We start from the raw sequence: 26642 nt of genomic DNA, 5'->3' as shown, positions 1-26642 counted from the left end.
CGCCAGGCCACGCCCCGTTCCCGCCTGCTCCCCCCCCCCCCCCCCCCGCGTCGTGAGGCGGAGGCGAGGGAGGAGCGAGAGCGCCTTCATTTATTTGTTTATTTATTTATTTATTTACCTCCCAGCAGTCCCCCTCTCCAGAACTGCTCCACAAATGCCCCTCGAGCCTCACCGCAGCCCGCCTGCCCCTTGTGAGCCTCCTCAAGTCACCGCTTCAGGGAAAAGCCGAAACGTCGGCATTTTTTTTTATAACCTCAGTCAGAAAAGCCAAGAAATGTGCATTTTTCGTAAACCCAAAGAAGGTCAAGTCCAGAAATGAATATTTTTCAAAACTCCAAACAGAAAAAAAAAACCCGAGCATTTTTCATACTCTTAAAATCCAGTGTTGCTGCCCATCATTAAATTAGTTGGTGCAGGCAGGAAGAGAACACACTCCCATATTTTAAAAACTGACAAATCGGGGTACATCGCTGCTCCAAGACACTAATTGCGACTTATTTTCGCCAAGCGTTAGGCAGAGTAGTCGACATTAAAGTGGTTTTAGTGAAGCTTTAGGTATTCCTGTCTGCTGTCAGAATTCTGATCTGATGTTATCTAGAGTTTATCAGAGAGGAAAGCTGGAGTTGTCTGGATCTGCACCCTGGAAGCTGCCACGGCTTCCAACAGCCTTCTCCGGTCCTGTCCCTGTTCTCCATCCCTCCAGAACGAGCTCCTCTGAAGCAGAACTTCCCTTTATCCATGAAATTTCCATTAAAAAGCAAAACCATACTGACCATCTACAGGCCTAAGTCCCTCTCATGAGCTTTCTGAGGTGCCTTTAGAGATATCCATCCATGTGTCAGAGGTCATCCCTGAGGCAAAGGAAAACCAACAGTTACTACTCCCTCAGTTCTGTGCCAGCATCACATGGAATTTAAAAACACAAACAGGCTCCAGAAAAAGAGGAAATAAAACTCTGCAAGCTCTATCAAATGGAATACAACCCCTGCTTTGCCAAGCTGTTCTCTCCTTTAGTTTTTCCACAAACAGCATCTGCCAGGGATCCAGGACTCGGTCAGCAAAGCCAAGGAGAGCAAGCTCAGAGGGAGAGGAAGGAGTGTTCCTCAGGGAAGAGCAGATTTTACCGAGGCCACTGCTTTTCCTTGTCTGTGAGAGGGACGTAGATGACGCCCATGAGCTGGGTCTCGACGATGTTCCCGTCGCTGGTCTTGTCATACTGCATCAGCACCTGGTTTGCTCCCTCGGGCCCCACGGGCACGATCAGCCGCCCGCCCGGCTTCAGCTCCTTCAGCAGCTGCAGCACGGAGAAATCCCAGTCAGCAGAGGCAAAAAAACACCACAGACAATGGGAATAAGCAGCGTTGTGGAGGTTGTGACAGAAGATAAGCTGGCAGTGGTTCCCTCATTTTTTCTAGGGACACCCAGCACGGCCTCTCTTACCTCCTTGGGGACGGTGGCTGCGGCTGCTCCCACATGGATGGCATCGTAAGGAGCCTCCTCGGGGTATCCCTGCCTGCCGTCTCCAACTACAGAGAGAAAACATGCAGGGAAGACTTTGGTTGTTGTAACAACTCAAAGCATCAACACAAACTGGAAGGACTTTGAGGAGCAGAGCCAAGGGAAAAACAGCCCAGGATTGCAGGGAGCTCACCCACAAGCTTCACACGGCCGGAGCTGAGCAGCGTCGGATCATCTTCCTGGACGTTGCGGATGGATTCGTGCACCAGCTCCTTGATGTGCTCCACACCCACAGCTTTTCCCGTCAGGCCAATCTGGAAAGAACATCAGTCAGACACCTGATGCCTCCCGTATGGAAGAGGGCAGGTTTCAGTGGGAAATAGGGAATCTTCAGGAAGAAACTCCAGAGCAGAGGTTCTGAAGAGGACGTGCAAGCCCTGTGCCCCTTCCTTGGTTTTAAGGCTGAGTAGTCCCAGTTATATCAGCTAATTAGGGGATGTGCTTTCCAGGCTGGGAATAGAGTGGCATGAGCTCACCATCCTGGCAAAGCACGCGGTGAGGTATCCACTCCCAGATCCCACATCCAGCGCCTTGGCACCTTCCACCAGCTGATCCTTGAGCAGCTCCAGCGCATGGGCGTGCTGCAGGGACATCCAGGACAAGTAAGTGGGAAACATCCGGGGATTAGTATCCTCTTCTAACACTTTTTCTTGTTTTCTGATTTAATCACAGCACACCTGGCCTTGTGCCTGACACTTCCAGAGCAAAGCTCAAGTGTCAGACCTGGAAGATCTTTTGCAGGACATAATTTAGGCAGAGGCTCAGGAATTAGATGTGAAATAGCAGGAAAAAAGGTCTCATGCAAAAAAAAAAAAAAAAAAAATTAACAACATGGAATTCCCATCTAAGCACACTTTCAAAGCAACTGAAAGGGCATAGGAGAAACTCCTCTAAAGAAGAAAAATCCCTAAAGAAACAAGAAGCAATCCCATGTCATTGGGATGTTTCAGTTTTCTACTTGAAGAGAAATTAAATATAAAAAGAGAAATAAACAATTCCCTCCATTGCTGTTGAAAGTGAGGAGTTTTCACCTTACCATGTGCGGAGCGCTGATCGTAGCCTTGTAGCCTAAAAGGAAACGGGTGACACAAGTTATTTGACGAGGAATAAAATTCCCAGTGGGTATAGTTCCTAATTCTCCCCCACCTTCCCCCAAAAATAGGAGAACACACAGTCACAGGATAATTTGGGCTGGAGGGGACATTAAAGCTCATCCAGTCCCAGTCCCTGCCATGGGTGGGGACACCTTCCCTTAGACCAGGTTACTCCAAGGCCCATCCAACCTGGCCTTGGACACTTCCAGGGATAGGGATTCCACAACACGACCATGGAACACCTGCCAAAGCACCTTGTGCTTGCTGACAGCAGATGTTTTGCCAGAAATGACTTACCAATGGATTGAGGAGAATCCATGTATGGGAAATACTTGATGTAGTGACCTCTGTCCGTAGCCAACAGCACATCGAAGACTCGCTGAGATTTAATGATCCCTTTTTCTGGGAAAGAATGAAACGAGAGACAGGCAAGACTGAAATCCTGGGCATTCCAGCAAAAAGAGATTTGAAAGGGGAAGCACACTTCAGGGAGTTCATGGATCTGGGAGAATTAATGAGGGATCCGAGAGGGACAGCAAACCAAACACGATGGAAGCACATCCTTTCCCATTCCCGCTGGGGGCCCAGCCACCAGCCCATCTCCAGAGGGCGGCCACCTGCATCCACAGCGCCTCTGACACTGCCAGGTGTAACCGGAGTCACGGTTCAGGTTTCAGCACTGAACTCAAGGGCCATGACTGCAGTGACAGCCAACATCCCTTCACGCCTTTCTGCGGGAATTCTGGGGAAGTTTACAGCTATTTTTATGTGTGTTCCAGCCCGCTGTCCTGAGCGGAGCGGGAGCACCGGGCACCATTCCAGCCGCCGGACAGAGCTGGAGGCACAGCATGGATGTGCGGGACACTCGGCTGCACCCCCGGGCTCGGAACACCGAGCTGCAACACTTTAAAGGGCACCACACACGTCCAGAGGCAGGGAAGGAAGGTGTGGAGAGGCTTTCCTCCCCTCCTGGCATAACACTTTGTTTCCAGCTATAAATAGAACGAGTTCAGGCTGGGGCAAATGCCGAAATTCAGGAACATTAACCCCAACCCTTCCGAGTGAGCAGTGTCACACGGCGTGACACTAAATACCCATACACAGACACTAAATATCCGCACGCTGACATTCCAAGGGATGGTGCAGGGACTCACTGTAGAGGTTGTTGACCAGCTCCGCGTGCGTTTTCCCGCTGGATGTCCAGGCCATGGTCCTGGCGAAGAGCAGCCCCATGAGTGCCAGCACGGCGCCGGACGGCAGCTGGCTCATCCCACGGACACGGCAGCGGCCTGCGGAGAGAGGGGGTTCAGAGCCACGCCGGAGCTCCCCGTGTCCCGCTGGAACACATCCCGCCCTCACTAAACCAGGGCAGGTGTGGCAGAGCCTCAAGGATGTCACACCGCACTCGCCTGCGCCGCCCGGGACAACTTCCGCCTTCTGCCAACATGGCGGCGCGGCGGCGTCAGCGTCCCCCACGCTCCGGACCAATGGGCGCTCCCGCTCCGCCGGTGGCGGGCGGTGATTGGTCAGACCTGGGGCCGGTGGCGCCGGTGATTGGCCAGACTCGGGGCCGGAGCGGCGCGGGCGGAGCTGCCGCGGTGCCCGGAGCGCGGGCGGTGGGTGCGGGAGCGGAGCGGCCCCTCCGCCTCACGGGCAGCCGCGGGGACATCGCTCCCTGGAGGGCGACTGGGCGTCCTGGTGGGATGAGAATTCCCCGGAATGTCCGCTGGCGTGGCTTGGGCAGAGGGAGGGGGGTGGCGGAGGCCTGGGCGGGCGGGTCGGCTCGGTGTTCATGGTTTGTTCCCCTCGTCCCAGGATCCCACGATGAGGATGATCGAGAGCGTGGACTCAGTGGTGACCAGGTCCAGCGAGGACCTCTGGGCTGAGATCTGCTCCTGTCTGCCACATCCCGAGCACAAGGACGCCGGCGATGCTTTCACAGACTCCTTCGTGGATTCCTACGCCGAGGGCAGCGGTCCGGGTGGCTCTTCCCAACCTACCCTGAAGCCCTGGGCACCCCTGAACGACTCGGAGGTGTATTTAGCGTCCCTGGGTGAGTGTCTCCCACTGCTGAGGTGCCTGGTGACAGCTCTGCTTTTGTGCCCGTGCTGTGATGAAAAAGTCTCCCAGCTATTTCACACACAATCTGAGTCATTTTCTTCAAGTGCAGCAGTGGAAAGGTGAAGCTCAGTCAGAGCTTCTTCATCTCTGCCACAGAAAGGAACTTTTTATAAAGCAAAAGCTGAAAAAACTGGTTTTTACCCTCCACAATAAGTAGGAGGTTGCACGCAGCAACAGAACAGGTGGCGGAAGTGGCTTTTTAAGCTTTTATTTCTACCAGAACTTTCATCATGACTTTGTTGCTGTTTCACAGCACACCAAGTAGTGCAATGAGGGTGATTTATTTTCCAATTTGCATGGAAATTGTGGGAACTCGGTGCCTGTGAAATCTGTGCCATGCTGTGTGATTTCATGGAAGCTGAGCAGTAAGTGTGAAAGTTATTAAAACTCCAAATGGGCAGAGTTGGCTGATTGCATAAACCTTATTTCCATCAGAAGCGTCACCTGGAAAACACCATCTTGTGTATATATAGGAAAGAAAGCCATGGATGCTCGAAACACAGGGGGGAAATTACTTTTAAAATATAAATTAGTCTTGAAAAGTTAATTTAACTTATGTTTTGATATAGAAGTCCAAATCCTTCTCTCCTTCCAGAAAAAAACCCATAACCAAGATAACAAAATCCACTGTTTTCCTCCCAGAGAGAAGACTGATGAGGATCAAAGGCCTTTCCCAGGAGGTGACCTCCAAGGACATGCTGCGCACACTGTCCCAGGCCAAGAAGGAATGCTGGGACAGGTTCCTGCAGGAGAAGTTTGAGGCAGAATGTTACATAGAGGGCCACGATGCTGATGAGAGGTAACGAACAAGTCAGTGGAAGGGGTCACTACTTACCCCTCAAAAACCAGAAGCAGGTTTTGTCAGGACTTTACACAGAAATACCATCTCCCTGCAGCTCAGAGAGGCTGCCACAGGATTCTTGCAGCATTTGGGGAATGCCCATTGGGGTTGTGCTAGAGGGAACACAGAGCCCACACACGTAGGGTTGGAACTTCCAGTGCTCCTTTCTGATCTTTGCACCCCTGAGACTGCATGGAAACAGCTGGGACCTACTCAGTGATTTCCCTCCTCACATGTTGGGTGGGGAAGGAATGGAGCAGAGGAGGGAATGTCCAGTGTGTCTCAGATGGGCATCTGGGGTTGGTGCCAGTCCTGGGATGAGATTTCCCTTCCCTGCTTCTCTTACGGTGCTTCTGTTCTTTCCCCCACTGCCCTCTCACAGATGATGTCAGAAGTAAGATGGACCCTTTTCCTAAGCAATCTCCCATTCCCAATCACACAGAATGCTCTCCAAATTCCACATTTCTCAGCTGACATTTTCCATTATTGCTTCTGGATGACAAAAAGATTATTTCTCTCCCTTGAAGAAAATCTACTTAAGCCAGAACTATGAAAAGTAATCCCTGTTTATAAGGAGGTTTCAGATGGTTTCTTTGGTCTCCAGTTAACTTTAATATATTTAAAACCAAGCTTTTGTGTGCTCTTTCTACTGTTTTTAAAGGGTGAGGATGTTATCCATGAAAGAATTTCAGTCCCTAGAACTTAACTATGAAGTTAGAGGTTGCTCCTGAATGGTGCTGAAGTTTTAAGTCTCACCCACTGATGTAATTAAACAAGTCTTCACTTTTAAGTGCACTGAATTATGATGTTAGACTGTTGGGATTATATCACTTTTTAACCTTCCAGTGCTATTAGTGCTCAGATGTTTTGAGATATTCTTCCAGCTTTGTTTTTCTTCCCTTCCCTTTCTCCCAATATTTCCTGAACTTCATCACAAAGAGGCAGCGGGGGGTTCGGTTTGTTTGGACAAGACGTTTTTTACTTCCAGACCAGAAAGCTGGGAACTCCTGGAATCATAGATTGGTTTGGGCTGGAAGGGACCTTAAGGCCTATCCAGTTCCACCCACCTGCCCTGGGCAGGGACACCTTCCACTGTCCCAGGTTGCTCCAAACCCCATCCAGCCTGGCTTTGAACATTTCCAGGGACAGGGCAGCCACAGCTTCTCTGGGCACCCTGTGCCAGGGCCTCAGCATCCTCAGAAGGAAGAAATTCTTCCCAATATCCCATCGAACCCTGCCCTCTCTCTGAATCAGTTGGAGTCTTTGGCTACAGAGGTAGAGGAGAATTTCAGGTGTGTAAGGGCTGAAAGGGATCCTGTGCAGGTCCTTTACACTGAGAGACATCAGAGCATAAAGCATATTCTAACCAGAATTTCAAAGGCCCACCTGCAGGGAATGGCCTGCTTCTCCCTCTGGCACCAGGATCCATCCCACACCACACCTCACCTGTGGGAAGGGGAATACCTGCAGAGGGGCAGGGAACGCCTGTGGAGGCTTCTCCTTCCGCTTCTCTTGCTGTGGCTCTGTCACTCTCTGGTCTCACGGTGTCGCTTTGCTGTCCCCAGCACGCTGGAGCACCTGAAGCGCTGGCTGCAGCCTGACAAAGTGGCCATCAGCTCCGAGGAGGGGCAGTACCTCATCCCGCCGGAATCGCAGCCGGAGGCCGAGGAGGAGCCTCCGGCTTCGGAGCAGTGAGAGCCCCCGGCCGTGCCCAGGGCTGCCTCTTGTCCCAGCCCCCAGGAAGATGTACCCAGCCATAGGAATAGCAGGAAGAGGGGCACAGAGCAAATTGTCAGTAATTGAAAAAGTAATTTCTAAAAGAAACAACCTCCAACACAACAAATTCCAGCTCTGGAGCTCTGCAGACAGCGACTGGCACTGGTAGGGACAAGAGGGAACACCTGTGACACAGCTGAACCAAAACCTCACGTGGATCTTCTCAAGCCTGCAGCCACCTCATCGTTCCAGCCTGGATGTGGATTGTTTAGAATCCATCAGGAGACACATTAAACAACAACAAAAGCAGTTGTGGAGAAGCACCAGAAGACATCACGGTCTAGAATAGAGCAGAGAAACCACTGAATCACTTTTATTCTGTCTTTTACCTTTTCATTACTCAGCTGGGCATTGTTTTCCTCTCATGCCAAATCCACTTTGGTGTTTTCTCCAATTCTTCACTGTTTCAATCTGACTTGGCCCCAAGCTGTGCCAGGAAGATGATGGATATTTCCCACCTCTGTGAATTTGGGACCCTGAGGGAAGCTCTCACTGTCGTCAATGAATTGATAGTGTCATTGACACTGTAGCTATTTCACATTCCTCTCTGTAATGTACCCCCTAATATCCCACTTTATTGCCCAAAATCTCTATTACAGACTGTAGGGGGAGTATTTTTCCTCTTGTTGGTTGTTTTGTACCTGTTCAGCCTCTCCAGAAAAAATTACATGAGATTCTATATGGGGAAACCAAGAGGGGTAGCCAGGAAAGCTACAAACAACTTGTTTTCATCACAAAATTGCATAGAATTCTCTGAATTTAAATATATTTAGTATTTAATTGGTTTCTTCACCCTGTTTAACTCTTCAAAGGGTTATTCCCTTTTACTAATCCAAGAATCTGTGATTTTGTGCTGATTTTTCACTGATCTGTGTGTTCTGCCTCGGCACCAACACTGGAGGTCGGTAGAGGGAAGCAGCACGGTCTGTCAGAGCTTCTTAGGGGAAATTGTGGTTCTAAGAGTTAATCCTCACTGGATTGATGTATGTTCGTTTATGTATCTGTTTGAAAATACTTTTTTAGGAGTAAATTTTTGCTGGAGCCTCCCAGTTTCCTGTCTCTGTACCCAAATAGAGGCACTGCTCTGTCAGTCACCAGGTCACAACTCGGAGATTGTTCCCACCATCAGCTTTCCTGGTGTAACTCCCACCCCAGACTCGCCTCCCAGAAGAGTTCCCCTCCCACGCTCAGAATTCTCCATTAAAACAATCCCTTGTTTTTTAAACCTTGAGGAATGGGGTCAATCATCTGAGTGCCAGTGATGCACAAATTGCAAGCCTCGTGTCTTGCTGGTTTGGTCATTAAATGTCCCTTTTAATTTATCCTTTAACTGAACTTTATTAAGCCTGTGTCCTTGTGCAGATCTCTCTCACCTGATGTAACAAAGCTGTGACAAAGATACAGAATTCTGTGCTGTTCCCAGAAATGGTTTGTGCGGAGAGAGAAAGCAGCAATTTCTCTGTCCCCAGCCTATTTCCGAGTCAATAAAATTCTTCTTATGGGTAGCAAGAACTGTGGGGATGCTTTATATTATCTTATCTGTTCTTAAACATATTTGAGGAAGAAATATACCCAAAAGAACTGTGCTGAAATTATTCCACATCCACATCACCAAGCATTTCCTTTGGAGAAGGGACCTGAGGGAACAGCTCTTATCATTTCACTAGTAAAGATAATAACCATTTCAAGATTCTGTGACCTGCTCTATGGAAGCATGTGGGGCAAAAGAAAATCCAACTGATTACTGCAAAGGTTGAGCAATAATTTCTTTAAAGTAATCCTTTATGTGGAGTTAAACTTTTTCTCCCTCCCATATATAATAAATATAGCTACATAAATATAATTACATAAAATTAAATTATAACCAAGAGTACAGACTTGGGGTGGGTCTATACTTAAATTACCATTAAAAAACCCCTTTAAAACTTCTTTACAAAATCACTGAAACTGTGAATAGGAGTGCAGTGTGTCCGAACAGTGTCACTGCACTTGGTGATGGCACACGATTTGAGTAGCAAGGGTTTTACCTTCCAATATTGGGGTTCATTTGGGGAAAAAACAGGCTGAGCTCCTCTCCACCAAACCAACTCTTGCTGGTAAAAGCAGCAGCCTCACTAGGGGTGGGTTTTGCTCCTACAGCAGCACCAGTCTTGCTGTGTGTGGAAATAACTCCCACAGAGGGAGACTTGCTGAGGCTGGAAAAACCCTCTGGGATCATCGAATCCAAGCCCAGCACAGCTGAGCCCACCCGTGTCCCCAAGTGCCACATGGCTTTTAAATCCCTCCAGGGCTGGGGACTCTACTCTTGCCATGGGCAGCCTGTTTTTAACATTTAACCCAGAGGAGACATCAGTGACATCTCGGGGACAGAGACCCATCCTCTGAGGCACAGGCAGATCTGCCGCTGTGGTGCCTGGCTGCATCAGGTCCAGACCATGAGGCACAGGCAGATACAGGGAGTGACTTTCAGGCAGGATAAATGAGTAAATCACAAAGGAAACAGCAACCCCCCTCCCCTCTGTACCTTTTAAAGACAATATTTTACCTTTTTCTCTGTATGAAACAGCCTTTCTGTACCCCTGGAGAGGTACAGAGTGGAGAGCCCAAGTACTAATGCAGCCCTAGCCTGGCAGGGGTTTGCTTTCATAATGGGGCAGAATAAAGTATCTTAACACAATCCACCTGCTGCCTTGTCAGAGCAGGGGGGCAGGGCTGACAGGGCATTTGGGCAGCAAGGAAAGGCTCCCACCTATCCAAACAGGAAAAAATGTGCTTCTCCACAAGCTTGGACCAAAGGAATCGAACCCACAGAAGCATGAGCTGGCAGCACTGTGTGGTGCTGCTGAGAATCACAGAATTCCAGAATAGTTTGGGTTGGAAGAGAGCTCAAAGCTCATCCAGTTCCAGCCTGTGCTGTGGGCAGGGACAACTTCCACTATGCCAGGTTGCTCCAAGCCCTGTCCAACCTGGCCTTGGACACTGCCAAAGACGAGGCAGCCACAGCTTCTCTGGGTGACCTGTGCCAGGACCTCAGCACCCTCACAGGAAAGGATTTTTTCCCAATATCCACTCCAAACCTTCCCTCCTTCAGCTTATGGCCATTAAATATCCCATCCTCCTTTGGAATTGACAGGATCTCGGGGATCTCTGGTTATTTCTAAAAACCACCCTGGTGACATGGAAAAGAATAAAAATCACAGCAAACTGATTCCTGTCCATCATCTGACAGAATGAGAGGGACACCAGGATGCCACAGGAGGGGTGTCCAGCTCAACCATCAGGGTGGGCTGCAGCTTTCAAACCCACCCTTGCACCCCTGAGCCAGGACCTGGGGCAGGGCAATACGAGCTCTGGGAATAAGAGCAATTTATTCCGCAGGCTCTGGAAGCAGCAAAGATGATGTCAAAGAAGGTTTTCCCAGCATGAGCCTGTGCAGAGGGAAGAGCTCCCAGTGCTGCAGCTGGGTCATCCTGGCCATGGCACATCCAGGTGGGGATGGAGCCTATGCCTACCTTGGGATGGACTCCTCATCTTGCTGTCAGCTCCAAAGCCCAGCTCTCCTCTCAAACCAGCCTCTGGCTCTCCTAATCTGATTGTTCTGCTCTTTAAAATTAACAGCAGCTCTCGTCAGGCACTGATATGGAGACAAAGATTATTCTCTTCCTGCTGATTATTCAGCAGGGGTGAGCACTTTCCTCTTGATCGGCTCAGCCAGTTTTAATAACCAGCCCAGCTCCATCAGATTGGGATGAATTAATCACTGTCTTGCACCAAAACTTTCAATTTTCCAGAGCTTCTGTGACTGCTCTGCAAATTTCCATTCCTCTTATCCCCCCAAAATTCCGGTGGATGATAATTTTTGATCATTTTCCCTTATTTAAGTAAGGCTGACCCTGGTACCCTTTATCATTTGAAGCAATTCACAATGGCTGGACCACCTTCACCCCATCCTACACTTGCCCCCCGAGCTGGGTTGGGGGGGGCAAGCTGGGACACCAGCACCCCGGGGCTGGGTGCCCATCACCCTACGGCTGGGTCACCCTCACTCCACTCTTCCCTCACCCCACTTTCCCCCCCGGGCCGGGACCCCCCGACGGGGCGGGCGCTGCCGGCACCGGGAGCTCCGCGCGGTCCCTGTGCCCGTCCTCCCCGTCTTCTCCGCGCCTTCCTCCCCTTCCCTTCTGGGACAATGTCCCTGGATCCGGCCCCGAGGGCGAGGGAGGGGCTCCCCGCAGCCCCCCGGTGCTCCCCGCCGGGCCGGGGGCGGGATGCGGCTCCACCTGCGGTGCGGGGCGGTGGGATGTGCGCGTCCCCCCGGGTTCGTGGAAGACCGAGCGCCGTGGGTGGGAACGTCCTGTTCCTCCGGGACTGAAAGGCTCAGGCAGCGGGGGGATAAAAACCAATAAAGACAAAGCAAGACAATAAAAACCAACCACACCACAAAAAACCCGGCTGCGATCGGCTGTGCCGGAGCTTCCCGGTGAACCCCCTGCGAAGGGAACGCTCCTCCTCATCCTCACGGGAACATCGGCGGGCAGCGGGCGGCTCCCGGCCCTGAGCACCCCGGACCCCTCGGCAGGTAAGAGCGCTCCGGACCGGGACAGGGGTCCCGCAGCCACACCCTGGACCCCCCAAAGCCCAGCCAGAGCCATTGGTTCAGCATTCATTGAAAAGGGAGCAGGACCCCGGCGATGCGCAGAAGGGCTGGTTTGACTCTCGCGGGTACACGAAGCAGAATTAGAGAATTTAATTGAGCTTCAGAATTTACATTCTGTAAGTTAATGAGCATTTTGGCTCCTCAGCTGCAAGTTTCCTGATGGATTTTGTGCTCCTGCCCCAGGCAGGGCACGGGGACCTGGAGCTGTGGTATCACAGCGTGCGCCCTGTGAGTGCAGCTGGGATGTAGAAAACCTCAATATCCCTCGGTTAATTACAAGGGTTTTTTAATTAATGCTGATTTGACTCTCCACTGGGGGGAAAAGGCTGTCCAGATCCTGGTAAGGGGGATCAAACAATAATTTTGAGAGCGTGGGGCTTGAAAGGAGCGTCCTGGAGGGGAACTCTTAATTTCCATACATTTTCTGTTGGACTACATTTTCCCCTGTGCTACTCTGAGTGGGTTTGTGGAGGTGGTCAGGGAGCCAGGCTCTCCCTCCTTCCCTCCCTCCCATCACAGCTGCCACAGGGAAAGACAGGAGAAGCCAAAGCTCCACGGGTGATGAAGATATAACCAAGGGGATAAAAGAACCCAGTGGGATGGGCTGGGGTGGGAGAGACACAGGAGTGAAGGGGGTGGAAAAGATGCTCCTTTCCCATCCCAGCCAGGTGGCATGGGACTGGTGGGTCAGGGTGGAATTAACTGGGAAAAATAAAAAGCAAGAAATGCAAGAGTGTCCTTTTTTTCTGCCTTAAGTCAGCACAGCTCCCAGGTGTGGGAGGTTTCTTGAGCTGATTTCTGGATCCTGCTGCCCCAGACTGGCAGATCCCCACAGATCTGTGCTGGCTGCTTGACTATTTCACAGCCAGCTTCCCAAATCTCCTCCATACCGGAGCTCCACTGTGTCTGTCACAGGGCATCTTCACTCTTAAGCAAGTCATTTAAACCAGCCAGTGCCTCAGCACAAGGCTGTGCAAAAGGCCAAGACTCAGGAGAGGTCCTTCTGCCCAGAAGTTCAACCAAATTGTATTTGTGTCCCCTCCAGAGCTCAGAGGCTCATCTGTGTTTGACTCTGAGTTGTGGAGAAGCTGCATCAGCCACAGGGGTTCCCATGGCTCAGCTGCCCAATGACTCCTGGCACAACGACTCAGCCCTGATCTTCACCGGCCTGGACCTGCTCCTGGAGCTGAAGCCGCTCTTCATCCCGCTCTACGCCACGCTGGTGGTGGTGGCGTGCATCGGGAACCTTTTCCTCATCCTCCTCATCGCCCTCACCAAGAAGCTGCACTGCACCACCAACTTCCTGATCGGGAACCTGGCGGTGGCTGACTTCATCATGTGCCTGGCCTGCGTCCCCCTCACCGTGTCCTACGCCTTCGAGGAGCGGGGCTGGCTCTTCGGCATGTTCATGTGCCACTTTGTCACCCTGCTGCAGGCTGCCACCGTCTTCGTGTCGGTGCTGTCTCTCACGGCCATCGCCATCGACCGCTACGTGGTGGTGGCGTACCCGATCCGCAGGCGGATCAGCCGCAGGGCCTGCGTCGGCCTCGTGGCCTGCATTTGGCTGCTCTCCATCGTGGCCTCTGTGCCCACCTCACTGCACACCCACTACTTGGACCTCAACGCCATCGGCCACGACATGATCATCTGCGAGGAGTTCTGGAAGCACGAGGAGAGGGAGCGGCTGCTGTACTCGTGCCTGATGCTGCTGCTCTCCTACATGCTCCCGCTGCTGGCCGTGTCCATCTCCTTCTGTGCCATCACCTACCACCTGCGCAGGAGGAATGTGCCGGGTGCCGCCCACCCCTGCCAGGCCAAGTGGACCAGGACCAAGCACAAGACCTTCCGCGTGCTCACCATTTCCGTGGTCTGCTTTGCCGTCTGCTGGCTGCCCCTGCAGGTGGTCAACTTCATCAGGGACATCGACGAGGAGTTCACCATCCTGGACAAGAGGTACGTCAATGTCATCCAGGTCTCGTGCCACCTGATCGCCATGAGCTCTGCCTGCTACAACCCCTTCATCTACGCCTCCCTCCACGACAAGTTCTGGTTCCACCTCAGCAGCTACTTCTACCGCAAGAAGCAGAGCTCCAGGAGCATGTCCTGCAAGGCTTCCCGCTTCAACACCTGCTCCACCCTGGCAGATGCTCCCACCGGGGCCTCGGACAAGATAGCTTTGCAGTCCAGGTTACCTTAGATGGAGGACCTTGAGGGATTGGGTTTGCGTAGCCCTATATCCCAAACCATGGCTGGGACATACCCCTATATCCCAAATCATGGCTGGGTGTAGTAGGTGTCCAGTTCTACATTTGGAGCACAAAGACTTCACCCCGTGGTTTATGCAGAAGGTGGGTCGGTGTCTGAGGCAAGCACCCATTGTGTAAAAAATTCTTTGGAGAGCGCACATCTTCATTTTGTAGAATATAGATTGTTCCTAAGCAACAGGCAGCACTTTGTGCCACGGGAAGAGGTCGACTTGCACAGGGAACCGTGAAATTGCTGTGCATTTATCCTTTAAAATTGTGGCTTACTGGTGAAGAGACAATGTAGGACAATGTGCATTCTGCAGGTGCAGATTGGGGGCACGTCGCTGCTGACAGCAGGTGGCTGGTTTGGAAGGGGTGTGACTTCCATCACCTGCTTGGCCTGCTGGAGGAGCCACCCCCGTAACCAGACAGGGCATCCCAGTTTCTCCAGCCAAAGGTGCAAAGGTGCAGATGCAGCCGGGCACATCCATGAAGTCATCACTGCTCTTCGTGGCCAAGTAGGACTCAAAAGATCTCAAGTGATGAGTTTGCTGGGAATGATGCTTCAAATTCTGCTCCCAGGGATGCTGAGGTTGGTTGACGTTCAGGGTCCTGCAGTGGAGGTGGGAATGCCAGTGCCAGGCTGCTCTTTCCTAGAAGCTGCCAGATGAAGGGTGGGTCTGCTTATCAGTGCTCCTCTGTGTCTGAAGTGCCTCTGTGGCCTCTCAGGCTGCTCTGTGCAAGCAGCACATGCAGAAGGCAGCATCTCCTTACACCCAATTCCCATCTAGGTTTTAACCTCTTGATTTCCCAGGAGAAACCCTTGGGAACAGCCCACAGACACCAGCACTACTGTAGGCACCACAGCTCAGGGCCGTGGCAGCTCCCAGCTCTGCTCTGTGGGGCCGAACCGTGACCTCCCACTGCTCCTCATGCCCAAGGACAGGATTTCAAAGCCCCCAGGCAACAGGTCCTCAGCCCTGCACAGAGCCTGCCCATGGCACTGGCCAGCATCCCGGCTTCTGCCAGCAGCTGGGGAGCATCCAGGGCAGACACAGCTGGCTGGACCCCAACAGGATCCCCAATCCACTCTCCTTACACCCTCCATAAGCTCACTCACCTTCTGGCTGAGGCCCTCATGGTGACCCTAGAAGGACTCGTGATCTTCTGTGGAGTGACCAGCAGAGACAGGGACCCCTCCAAAGTAGTGCCAGTGGCCTCTGTGCTGTTCCCACAGAGCAGCTCCCTCCTCGGCTTCCTGCAGCTTCCCCGGGCCTGGGCTGCTCATTCCAGAGGAGCCAAGCAAGGCAGAAGATCCCTGTGTGTCCTTCCTGTAATAAAGGCTTCAAGAGCTTGGGTTGTGTGTGTGTTGATGTGAATCCCACAAAACCCAGAAACCCCTGCCTGCAGCTCAGCCACATCCCAGGGAGATGCCAGCTTGGATATGATTCGTTCTGTCCCAGTCCTGGGCAGAGGCAGATCCTTGGAGGTCAGGCTGGGATTAGTGCTGGACCAGGTTGCTCCAAGCCCCATACAGCCTGACCTTGGACACTTCTAGGGATGGGACAGCCACAGCTTCTCTGGGCACCCTGTGCCAGGGTTTCACCATCCTTGGAGCCAAGAATTTCTTTCCAGTATCCCATTTAATCCTGCCCTCTGTCTGACTGAAGCCATTTCCCCTTGTTCTGTCACTGCTGATGTTGATTCCTTTTCTCTTCATTTAATCCCATCACAATCTCTATTACTTCACTCTTAATTAAAACCCCTAAGTTTCCCTAAATTACTCTTCTTAGCCTTTCCCCTCCCCCCCCCCCCCACCTCCACCACCCACTCATTCCCATCACTGCATTTATCTGCAGGATCATTTAAAATCCATATATCCATCCCAGAGGATGATTCACAAAGAGGTTTCCTCTTCCATGTTTCCAGACTAGACTAGAATTAGCAGTTATTGAGCACTGGGAGAGAAACCCCCCACCCTCAGGTCACCCTGTTTAGATGTTTTGCTCATTCCCCCAACTACCTGCAGGAAAAGGGAAAATACTATTTTGGGAGAGTGAGCTAAAAGCTGAGAGACTTATGAGAATAAACACAGAAATCCCGGAGCTGCAGTCTGTGATTCACAGAAACTGGATATATAAAGGAAAACATGGTTGGTTTTCCTAATGAGAGCAAATTAATCAGATAAATGAGGGAGGAAAACATGTTTGAAGGCTGATTCTGCAGAGCTTTCCTCAGGAAGCTGCTCAAAGCTTTTCTCCCAGGAACCAGGGGGTATAAAGGGGATATTTTTGTTAAATCATCCTCAATTATTAAGAGCTTTGCACAATATTCTCCCCGAGACTGTTTTTTCCTCCCAAACTCTCTTGTTGGGATAACAGTTGGACTCAATTATCTTAAAGATCTTTTCCAACCTAAACAATTCCATGTTGTGACCCTCTCCTCTACCTGGATTTGGTGCCTGTAGCTCTCCCATCTGCCAGGACACAGCCCAGGAAGGGAAAATATTGGCCAGCCTGTTCAAGTGTTTACAGCTTCAAGGGGCAGATAATATAATTGGGGTAGATAATATAAATTATTCCAGTGATGGTCTCTCAAAAGCACCCAAGACATGATTATTTGAAAGAGCTTACCTACAAGCAAGGTATTATTCCCATTATTTGGTCCCCATCCAGATTTCTCCCATGGCTGCAGATGATGAAGCCCTTTGTCCTGCACTGCAGAATGAATTGAGATGAGGATCAGCTCTAAATGCACACAAAGGATCAACACAGTTTTCATGTGTACTCCTAGAAATTCCCTCCTCTGTCTCCAAAACAGGCACAGCAAACAAAATTAGCCTGGTAATTTTCCATTGACTTTTAGTCCCCTTCTCACTTTGTTTGTTCTGTCTGGATATCACCAGGGATGATAAAAATCCAGAATAGAGAAGCTCTTCCACTGAGCCAGGATCATTGGGCAAATTTTATTTGTGGATCTGGAAAAAGCTTAGAAATTGCTGATTCATTTTATAGTATTATCATCATTATTATTATCATTATTTCTTGGTTTATTGTGAATAACATTCTGACTCAAGCCACTGCTTCTAATTTCCTTGACAGGGCTTGCAAAATACCTCTTGCATTTCTCTGAGTGGATTCCATGGGCTGTACAAACCGTGGCCAGTCTCTTCCCAGATCTTGGCTCTGGTTAAAGAGGCAGGTTTGTGACATGTACATGAGTAAATCAGACTTATTTTCACTTCTTTTGCCTAAAAGCACAGTTGATACAGCTCAGGCTCACAGTAATGACCTAGAATTAGTCCTGGTTTGGGATGGCAGGGACCTTAAATCCCACCCAGTCCCACCCCCTGCCGTGGGCAAGGGACACCTTCCAGCAGCCCAGGTTGCTCCAAACCCCATCCAACCCGCCCTGGGACACTTGGGGATGGATCCCACTGCATCAGGCAGACTGAGCACTTTCCCATGGACATCACCTCTCTGTGAACTGCTGGATCTTCCAGCACTGTTGAATTATTGAAAGCACCACAGGTGATTTATGGATGTACCCACTTCCGACTCATCCTGTATTCCCCGGTGCCTCCTCCTCCTCCTCCGTCGCTGCGAGCGCTCACACTTTAATTTCTGTGAGCGTAGCAAGCTCTTGCTGCAGCAAATTAACCAAGATTTCCTAAACCCCAGTTTACTCCTCATTCATCTCTTTTATCCATCATCAAGCTCCCGCTGCAGATGCCAAGAATCTCCTTAGTCACACACCGCGGTCACCGCGCCCCCGTTCAGGGACAAATCTGGCATTTACCAGACTTAGTTCAACATTGTTCCCCAAAGTGATGATGAGGGATGGGGTGCCTTGTGCCAGTCCCCAAAAACCTACAGACATACCCCTGCCTTGGTGGCACTGCCTGGGACTCTCCAGCATGCCACAGACCCCAAAGCCCTCCCGCTCCAAGCATCATTTTACTGCAGGTAAATATCCAATTTTGGGAGCAACGAGGTAGACGCAGACATTTCCTGCAGCAGGGATGGATGGAGTCATCCCACAGCCCCTGGCAGCAGAGAACTTGGGGTGATGCTGCAGCCAGATCCCCCAGGCAGGGGGGTTGTCTCCCCGGGATGCTCCAGGCCGTGTCCAGGCTGTGACCAGCGGGATGCGGCCGAGGCCGCGCAGCGTGAGGGTGACGGGCGCTCATTCCACGGATGAGGTGAGCGCTGATTGCCACGCAGGGAAGCGCTGCAGAGCGGCTCTCCGTTGCCATAGGAACCATCAACCTCCTGGGAAAAGCCAAATTGCGGGATCCAGGCGGCTCCTGTGGCAGTGGAGGTGCGGGGCTCTGCACGGTGACACCCCTCCCGCTCCAGGAATGGAACCAGGGCAGCCTCAGGGGGTGAAAGATGCCAATGGGGTTGCCTAAGGCTCCAGGGAGACCTTGTACCCCTTCCTGTGCCTAAAGGGGCTCCATGAGAGCTGCAGAAGGATTTTGGGCCTGGAGTGACACGGGTTCCCACTGCCAGAGGGCAGCGTGGGAGATTGGGAAGAAATTCTTCCTTTTGGGGGTGCTGAGGCCCTGGCAGAGGCTGCCTGGAGAAGCTGTGGCTGCCCCATCCCTGGAAGTGTCCAAGGCCAGGTTGGACAGGGCTTAGAGCAACCCAGTCTAGTGGAAGATGTCCCTGCTCAAGGCAGGAGCTGGGATGGGATGGGATGTCCTGGCAGGGGAACAAAGGGTCTCTGCATTGCCCAGAATGTGCGGGATGTTGATAAAGCTCTGAAGTTCTGAACTAGAATCCTTGCAGCTCTTTATCCCAAAAATGTGGCCAAAAAAAAGAAAAAAAAAAAAAAAGATATTGCAATAATCCCACTGGGTTGCAACAAGAACCTGGTGAAGCAAATGGATGAATTTTCAATATTTACCCTCAAACTCGCCCAAAAGGGCAGCCTGGTCCTTCTCAGTTCATCAGGAGCCATCACCTTCTGGGCTACCCTGAGCCTGAACCAACACCTGGAAATATCCATGCAGGTTTATTGATGCTCATCCCTCCTGCATTAACAAGAAATCTTAATTTCTCCCCTTGCCATGGGGTGTTTCCAGGCTGACAGCTCCCTCCCTCCATGGAAGACGACACAGTTCCCGGGTCTCTATAATTATTTACATGTGGGCTGTGTTTATTGGCAATTAAATGGTTCGGTGGCTCCGAGACATCAGTCTCCTCTAAACATGCTGTCTGCCAGACTGCTTCCTGCCAGCAGGGGAAGCATGGGATGGGGAATTCTGCCGAGCCCTCCGGATGGGAGGGAGCAGCTGGCAGAGCTCCCCGAAAAGTCGATGCTCTAACGGAGCAGGTTTGGAATTTTATGGTGACCTTGGAATTGGGAGCCATGGGGAGGGGTGGGGATGGGTTGAACACTGCGCAAACAGGCGGAGCTGAGCCCTGGCAGATCAGAGGGGTGGCAGGGATGGGGTGTGCAGGAGCACCCCAGGCTGGAGCAGGGAAGGGAGGGATGTGACAGGGTGGGATGGGGCGGTGGGACCGTGCAGTGTCCCCACCAAGGCAGCTTTGAAGACTTTGAAGTCTTCAAAGATCCACTGCAACGCTGCAGGGCTCACCCTTGCTATTGCAAGACTTGGTGAAAGCGGTTTTTCATACGGAATTGCCTGAAGGCAGCGAGCGGAGGGTGGATTCCTGCAGTCCTGGCTCCAGGGGGCTCTTTGTGAGCACTCAGCAGCACAGACCCCCCAGCCCTGCCCTGCCCTGCCACAAACCAGATGGTTTCAAGCCACCCCAAGTGCCCCCAGCTCCTCATTCCCAGCTGCTGCTTCCTTCAAAGTTCCTCACCCCCAAAAGCCTCCTGACCCCACGATCCCACAGGACACCTTGATTTTGGATGGGGCTTGGAGCAATCTGGTGTATTGGAAGGTGTCCCTGCCCATGTCAGGAGGTGGGACTAGATGATTTTTAAGGTCTTTTTCCACCAAAATCATTCTGGGATTCTCCCCATAGGTCAGGCTCTCATCAGCTTAATATCCACCTGGACTTGCAATGATCAAGAGGTGGGATTGAGGTGTGTGAAGAAAAAGTAGCACGGGGATCCAGATATTTATATGCACTTCCTATGTTTTCACATTTTAAATCTCAAGGCTTTGCTGCTTCTCCCTGCTTGGCCCTTTCCCAGGTTAGAAATCAGCCTGAACCTTCTCAGTTCTGCTGTTGGTGGCAGGAGATCTGAGCCTACACTCAGCCAAGCTCTTTATCCTTTACTCCCCACTCCAGCACCTTAAAATTCCTTCAAACAGTGGCAGCTTCAGCAGGGGTTTCCTCAGGCACCTGTGTGCTGCTGCTGGTTCCCACATCCCTGTTTTCCTCCTCACCTGATGCTCCCCAACAGCAACAAACAGGATTTTCCTGCTTGCTTTGAGCTTCTTCCCAAGCCCCTGGTGCTTTCAGAAGAGCAGAAGGATGTGTTTAAGCCCCAGAGTGCCCTGCTGTTCCCCATTCCAAGCTCCCACCAGCAAATACCACTCACCAGAGCCACTGAAAGGTGCAGCAGCTTCCACACTGATTCCAGGCCTCACCAAAGAGCTCTGCAGCTCATGGATAAACCCTGATGGAGATTTATTTTAGTCCCTCTCATAGCTCAGCAAGGATTCTGTGGCTCCCATTAGCACTTTGGAGAGGTATAAGGCAAATTCCTCAATCTTCTTGGCTTCAAATCACCTTAAGATTTGCTGAAAGCAACAGAAAATGCAGGTTATCATTGTGGGTCTGCAACGAAAAGGCTTTTGGAGAGTTTAAAATCCAAAGGTGCTTTTTTTCCGCAGAAGAAAAGGAAGCCACCTTGTCTGTCTTTATAGGCAGGTGGAAAATAGACCTGGAAGATTCCTGGACATGAAGAAGAGGTTGGATATAACTGAGATAGGAGACTCCTGCCTGTTACATGAGATGGAATTCCAGCTTTGGTTCCAACCCTGCTACAGCCACCCTTTGGGATGCTAAATGTGGGGCAGCTCTGCTGAATTTGGTGGCACCAGCACTGTGGAAAGAGCAGGTGAAGTTCCACAAGCCCTTCCCATCCAATCATGACACTTGTGATTTCTGCTCTTTTAACCCAAAGGACAAGCTGCCAAGGACAAGGAAAAGCACGTGGAGGCACATGGGCCCTGGCAGGAGGTTCCTGACCGACAAGGTGTTCCCTCCTCCCTGCCGCTGGCGGCTGGCCTGGACATATTTTGCTCACGATGCAACTTCCATTATTTCCATGGCAACCATCCTTTGTCGGGGCTGAAGACTGGAGATTTTTTAACAACTCCCCGTTTGCCAATTCAAGCCCCAGAAGGAAGTGGGAAAGTTCTCATTCACATGCAAAATAGCTGCGATAAAAGGCGAGGGGTGCAGGGCGGGGGCAGCGCTTGGGCACGGAGTTTTTCATCCCAGCCTTCCTCATTTCCTTGCTTTACAGTGGCAAAGAGCCTCACCCAGGGATGTGCCTGACACCCTCTCAAACCCACCCATGGAAGGGGGTTGGAACCTCACGATCTTTAAGGTCCCTTCCAACCCAAACCATTCCGGGATTCTATGAATACTAAAATATTTCCACACACCACAGCCCCATTGGAGACGTCTTTCTTTTGGCTCTTGCAAAATCCTGCCTGCGAGGGAAAGAAATCCCAAGGATGTTCGTGCTCAAAGCAAGGTCCACGGGCCGGGGTGACTCTCGTCCATCAGCAGGGAGGCTGGGAGCCAAGAGGAGCAGAAGCCAGGCTGGTGTGATGCCGTCTGCAGGCGTCAGAGCAGCCGTCCCTGGCACCGCTCGCTCCCGCCGCCATTCCCAAAGCTTTATTCCCGCTAGATCTGGGGTCATGGCTACCAGCCAACTTGGTGACTGGCAGCCTTAATGTGATTATTTCAGCCCCAGTGCCTGGCCAGGAAGTTGGTTATTCCTGCAAAATCCACACAAGACCCACAGGAAAGAGGAGAAACCTGACATACACCCCGAGCTGAGCATGGGGACCAGAGGGAATGTATTCCAAACTCCTTTCATGCTGGGGTTTGGGAAGGGTGGAATGAGACTTTGCAGGTGTAATGTTGGAATTAGTAAAGAAGATGACATGTGAAGTGAGATTTTTGGAAGAGCAAAGGTTCCTAACCTGTCTTGCTCCCTGGTCTTCAGGGAAACATCAAACCAGCTCCAAATTCCAAAAACTGAGCAGGAGAAGAGACTAATGACAAAATACAGTAACATTATGGTACTTCAGAGGGAATCAGAAGGTTTCTGTGTCATGAGGTGGAATTAAACTGTTGGGGTGTCTCCACACCCCTGGACAGGGTTCTACAGGGAGAACATGAGAGCTGTGGGGTCAGGGATGAGATTTATCAGCACAAAATTGGAATAAGCAAGTGAGGAAAAAGCAGGGACAAACCCTGATGCCAAAACCTCGGGTTGTTCACTCAGGGGAGTTTGGGGCATTCGGTACAGAATTGAGGATTAACAAAATAGAATTCAAAAGGGGAAAGTTATTCTGCAGGATAACTGCACATGTAGGGATGGAAAGGTGGGAAAGGGAGCTGCCAGCCTGGAGCAGATCCAAACCAGTTCATAACTTCATGTTTTCCTCCCTGCTCCTGCAGCTGTCATCCCTTTCCCCGTGCTCCAGGGAATGGCTGAATCCTGCTCAGCACCTCTCACCTCCAGCGCCTGCTGTCAGCTCTGGAATCTCCTCCTGATTTATTCCACCCTGGAGAAACACCTGACAAAGGAAAGAAATGATACAGCTGCAGAGGGAGCTGACTTTTTTTTCCACTCTACTCTTACAAAGCTGCCATGGGTAATTGTACCATTGGTCACAGATAAAATGTAGCCCAAATAATGGAAACCCGATAGATTTCTCATTTTTGCTGACCTGCAGACCAACTTCTTCCCAAGTTACAATGCTCTACCTGAATTAAAATCCTCTTCACAGGAAGGTACAAGAAGGTGGAAGCCTGTTTGCTTTGTTTAAAGAGAAAAGGGTGATCATTGATGCTCAGAAAATGAGAGAGAGGGAGTCTGAGAAAAGCAAAATCCTGTGCACAGTAAATTAGATTAAGGGGGAAAGCGACAGAAATTTAATATAGAGAACAGAAGCTGCAGCAGATAAACAAACAAGCAGCATAAACTTTTAAAACTACTGAGAAATAAACATTTAATTAAAAACTGAATTACCAAACGAGCGGGAAATGTTCCCAGAAGCAAAGATAGCAAAGTCTCACCAACTTATTCCTAGTTAGGGAGACCTGGAGGTCAGGTTTAATTACAGCTCAGCCCACACTCCTCAGTAGCATCTCTTTCACAAAACAAAATCTGATTCCCAGCCAGATCTGGTGCCTTTGGCTGGAGGACAGATCTCCAGTTCTTCCAGCACCGGGCACCAAAACCCCTGGGAACAGGCAGGAATGCTGCCAATTTCAGAGTGGGCATGAAGAGAGAAAAGCCAATTTCTGACCCACTTTTGGCCTGGAATCCGTGCCCACAGATTCAGGACACAGCCAGGAGCTCAAATCCATGAATGTTCCAGTCATTGCCTTCATACCCAGCCACTGCCCCCTCAGCAAAGGTAAAAATCCCTCAGCCCAAAATGTCCTTGGCCACTTACCCCAACAGTGGGCTTGGGTGCGGCTCCATGCCCTTCTTTCAGAAAATGTTAAAATCCTGAAGAAAACACCTTAAAAATGGGGAAAGAAAATTAAAAGAGGAATCCCAGGAAGTTGCCAGCTCCAAAATCACTTTGTACTAACTCCACAGCAATTAGGAGCCAATTTTGCTGTTTTTCATCTCATTTCCCTGTGTCCTGTTATGCGTTTGGCTCCAGCATGTCCATTCTCCATGGGTTGGTTCTGCTCTGGCAATGAAAACATTATTTAATCACAACAGGAACAACCAATTCATCCCACCTTTGTGTTGTGGCTCAGCATGAGGGGCAGAAGCCCCTCCAAGGACACAAACAATCCCAAGGAAGAGCACTAACAGGCTAATTCATATAAAAACTTTATTAGAAATGAAGACACAGCCTCCCAGGAACAAAATCCTGCCTTATCTCCCAAACTTTTACGATTCCAGAGCCATAATTAAATACAAGAGCTATAAAAAGAGTATGCACAGCTATTAAAGGAGGAAAAGTCAATCCACAAATCACCATTGTTTCAAACATGGCTGGAGAAAGGGTTTTTCCACAGTGGTTTCCATGCAGGGACCCACGAGGCTGCAAGCTGGCATGTGGTCCGTGGGATTTGTTTTCCATCCTAAGGACCAGGATGGGATTTGATCTTATCCTGAGTCTGTACTGCTTCAATTCAGAGAAAAGAGCAGAATGTGATGGCTTGATATTGCATCTGATACATAAGGCTGGGTAAATAGTTGTACTCCCAAAATCACCCAAAGAAGGGGTATTATCCTATCCCTAATTCTATTTCAATGGTAAATAAAAATAAAAATAATAACACAAATAAAAATTAAAACCAGAGGTGCTACTGACACAGAAAAAAATGACCAGCCTCATTTAAGTACCATCTAAAATGAAAAAAATAAAGGATAAATGGGGCCTGGTTTACCTTTTTTTTCTACTTATGCCAAAACCCACCCAGGACTGGCTTAATGCACTAAAAATCAGCGTTAACTGCCACGTTATGATCTCAATTCAACCAATGTTTAGTACAAAACCCAAAAAAGGAAGAAAAATATTTTAAATATATAAATTTCTCAGATTCCTTACAGGAGCTCTCCACGTTGTGGGATAAAAAAAGGATTTAGAGCAAAATAGAGATACAAAAGCTACTCTGCTCGAGCCAGTGGCGTATGCACACAGGAAAGTCAGAGAGGTACAAAAAGGATCCTAAGTAGTGAAGGCAGTAGAGAGTTTTTTATATAAACAGTGTTTGCAAAGTATAAAATTAGGAAATAATGCATAGAGGACCGTGCTTCACACAGCAGCGAGGGCTGCGCAAGCAAATCTTTGTAGCCAAGGCAGAATTGGCACCGTCTCTCAACAGGAGCTGCTTCACTGCCTGCAGAACTCGCTGGTGATGTTGGGCAGGGGGTAGGCGAAGAGGGAGAAGTCCAGGATGTACTTGGGGAGGAGCTCTCTGATCAGCCGGCGCTGGGTGTTGCACAGGTAGTAGTGCAGCGTCTCGGCCGTCACGGGCTTGTACCAGGCCTGGCGCTCCGGGAAGCGGACGAAGGAGGGAGACTGGATGTGCTCCAGCACGTGGTTGGCGTCGGCGTGAAGCCGCTCGTAGGAGCCGATGAAGTCGTACCTGACGGCGCAGGGCTGGCACAGGTTGTAGATGGGCATCCAGTGCTCGTTCATGCGCTCCACATCCTCGTCCAGCAGGTACTGCAGGAACTCGGAGAAGGACACGTCGTCGCCGGCCGAGTTCCCCCCGTTCTTGCGGTACCGCCGGACGATCTCCACGCCGTACTTCTGCTGGTACTCCTTGATCTCCCCGAATTTATTGCGGTAGGCCGAGAGCAGCCTCTCCATCGGGTTCCGCACGAAGATGAACTTGTAGTAGTGCTTCAGGCGGTAGCTGATCTCCTCCGGCTTCATGTCGCCCAGGAACACCAGGTCGCTCTTGTGGTCCATCTTCCCCTGCACGTCCACGCTCTCCAGAGCCCCGTCCAGCACCTTCAGGATGCGCTTCCAGTTGGAGCAGGCCACCTTGGGCACGTAGCAGTAGAGGAAGCGGTACTTGTCGCTGACCAGGAGGTGCCGGAGCACCGTGCGGCGCTGCCCGGGCGGCAGCTCCCAGACGCTGCGGGGCATGGAGCGCTGCCCGCACAGGGCGCGGATCGTGCGGTTCCGCGTGTCCCGCAGCACCTCCAGCTCCAGCTCCGCCGGCGAGTCCCGCCCGTCCCGCCGCGACGGCCCCGCGGGCGGGTGCAGCGGCGGCGGCCCGACCTGGGCGAGGATGCCGCGCTCGATCATGAGGAGCAGCCCGCTGGAGGCCAGGATGACGCCGAACATCAGCATGGAGGGCAGGAGCGCCGCGCCCGCCGCGCCCCGGGAGCGCGCCCGGCTGCGGCCCGGCGGGACCGCCCGGCGGGGCTCGGCGGGGCCGGGGCCGCGGGGCTGCATGGCCGGCAGCTCCCGGGCCGGGCAGGCTCGGCCGGGCCGTGGGGAGGTCCGGGCTCGGCGGGGCGGGGCGGGCGCGGTGACGGCGCGGGGCGGAAGAGGCGGCGGGACCGCCCCGCACTGAGCCCGCCCCGCCCGGGGCCCCGCGGCGGGGACCGCCGAGTCTCGGGATAACCGAGCAGGGGGACCGCCGAGTCTCGGGATAACCGAGCAGGGGGACCGCCGAGTCTCGGGATAACCGAGCAGCGGGTGCGATAGGGACCTCAGGGCACATCCAGTGACACCCCGT

At 51.4% G+C, this 26642-nt stretch overlaps 4 protein-coding genes across 8 annotated transcripts; 2 read left to right on the top strand and 2 right to left on the bottom strand.

The window, feature by feature from the left end:
- Positions 1 to 85: 85 nt before the first annotated feature.
- On the bottom strand, positions 86 to 4159 carry LOC110467576 (protein-L-isoaspartate(D-aspartate) O-methyltransferase). Of its 2 annotated transcripts, XM_021524760.3 has the most exons (9): positions 4022 to 4159; positions 3767 to 3901; positions 2910 to 3014; positions 2555 to 2586; positions 1995 to 2099; positions 1652 to 1772; positions 1441 to 1526; positions 1125 to 1294; positions 86 to 851 (listed from the first exon to the last, which is right to left on the bottom strand). In XM_021524760.3, the coding sequence occupies exons 2-9, from the start codon at positions 3879 to 3881 to the stop codon at positions 839 to 841; spliced, it is 747 nt and encodes a 248-aa protein (XP_021380435.2). In that variant the 5' UTR covers positions 3882 to 3901; positions 4022 to 4159; the 3' UTR covers positions 86 to 838. The 2 variants fall into 2 exon arrangements, with proteins under 2 accessions (XP_021380435.2, XP_085437528.1); XM_085581402.1 differs by having other exon boundaries at positions 86 to 1294.
- A 30-nt stretch (positions 4160 to 4189) lies between these two features.
- CCDC32 (coiled-coil domain containing 32) lies at positions 4190 to 8399 on the top strand. Of its 3 annotated transcripts, none has more exons than XM_021556040.3 (4): positions 4190 to 4228; positions 4428 to 4665; positions 5376 to 5532; positions 7140 to 8399. In XM_021556040.3, the coding sequence occupies exons 2-4, from the start codon at positions 4437 to 4439 to the stop codon at positions 7267 to 7269; spliced, it is 516 nt and encodes a 171-aa protein (XP_021411715.1). In that variant the 5' UTR covers positions 4190 to 4228; positions 4428 to 4436; the 3' UTR covers positions 7270 to 8399. The 3 variants fall into 3 exon arrangements, with proteins under 3 accessions (XP_021411715.1, XP_085437527.1, XP_021411717.1); XM_085581401.1 differs by having other exon boundaries at positions 4190 to 4232; XM_021556042.3 differs by having other exon boundaries at positions 4190 to 4310.
- A 3683-nt stretch (positions 8400 to 12082) lies between these two features.
- On the bottom strand, positions 12083 to 26371 carry CHST14 (carbohydrate sulfotransferase 14). Of its 2 annotated transcripts, XM_085581393.1 has the most exons (3): positions 23879 to 26371; positions 16887 to 22993; positions 12083 to 15584 (listed from the first exon to the last, which is right to left on the bottom strand). In XM_085581393.1, exon 1 carries the CDS (start codon positions 26354 to 26356, stop codon positions 25280 to 25282), a length of 1077 nt encoding a protein of 358 aa, XP_085437519.1. In that variant the 5' UTR covers positions 26357 to 26371; the 3' UTR covers positions 12083 to 15584; positions 16887 to 22993; positions 23879 to 25279. The 2 variants fall into 2 exon arrangements, with proteins under 2 accessions (XP_085437519.1, XP_085437518.1); XM_085581392.1 differs by having other exon boundaries at positions 16887 to 26371.
- LOC110467575 (prolactin-releasing peptide receptor) lies at positions 13119 to 15606 on the top strand. The gene has a single exon (XM_085581391.1). It carries the CDS (start codon positions 13119 to 13121, stop codon positions 14202 to 14204), a length of 1086 nt encoding a protein of 361 aa, XP_085437517.1. The 3' UTR covers positions 14205 to 15606.
- Positions 26372 to 26642: the final 271 nt, after the last annotated feature.

Source organism: Lonchura striata, chromosome 5 (assembly GCF_050655825.1).
Source record: "Lonchura striata isolate lonStrDom1 chromosome 5, ASM5065582v1, whole genome shotgun sequence".
Classification (NCBI taxonomy): Eukaryota; Metazoa; Chordata; class Aves; order Passeriformes; family Estrildidae; genus Lonchura; species Lonchura striata.
The sequence above is the reverse complement of the archived record's forward strand: the minus strand, read 5'-3'. Positions and strand labels throughout refer to the sequence as shown.

Bases quoted from the DNA above. Each gene is read 5' to 3' on its own strand.
- LOC110467576 (XM_021524760.3), bottom strand. From the start codon at position 3,881: ATGAGCCAGCTGCCGTCCGGCGCCGTGCTGGCACTCATGGGGCTGCTC. The intron at 2,100-2,554 runs GTAAGGTGAAAA...ATGTCCCTGCAG, and splicing joins CGATCAGCGCTCCGCACATG to CACGCCCATGCGCTGGAGCT. The intron at 1,773-1,994 runs GTGAGCTCATGC...TGTTCTTTCCAG, and splicing joins CCGCGTGCTTTGCCAGGATG to ATTGGCCTGACGGGAAAAGC.
- CHST14 (XM_085581392.1), bottom strand. From the start codon at position 26,356: ATGCAGCCCCGCGGCCCCGGCCCCGCCGAGCCCCGCCGGGCGGTCCCG.
- CCDC32 (XM_021556040.3), top strand. From the start codon at position 4,437: ATGAGGATGATCGAGAGCGTGGACTCAGTGGTGACCAGGTCCAGCGAG. The intron at 4,666-5,375 runs GTGAGTGTCTCC...TTTTCCTCCCAG, and splicing joins GGTGTATTTAGCGTCCCTGG to AGAGAAGACTGATGAGGATC. The intron at 5,533-7,139 runs GTAACGAACAAG...TGCTGTCCCCAG, and splicing joins GGCCACGATGCTGATGAGAG to CACGCTGGAGCACCTGAAGC.
- LOC110467575 (XM_085581391.1), top strand. From the start codon at position 13,119: ATGGCTCAGCTGCCCAATGACTCCTGGCACAACGACTCAGCCCTGATC.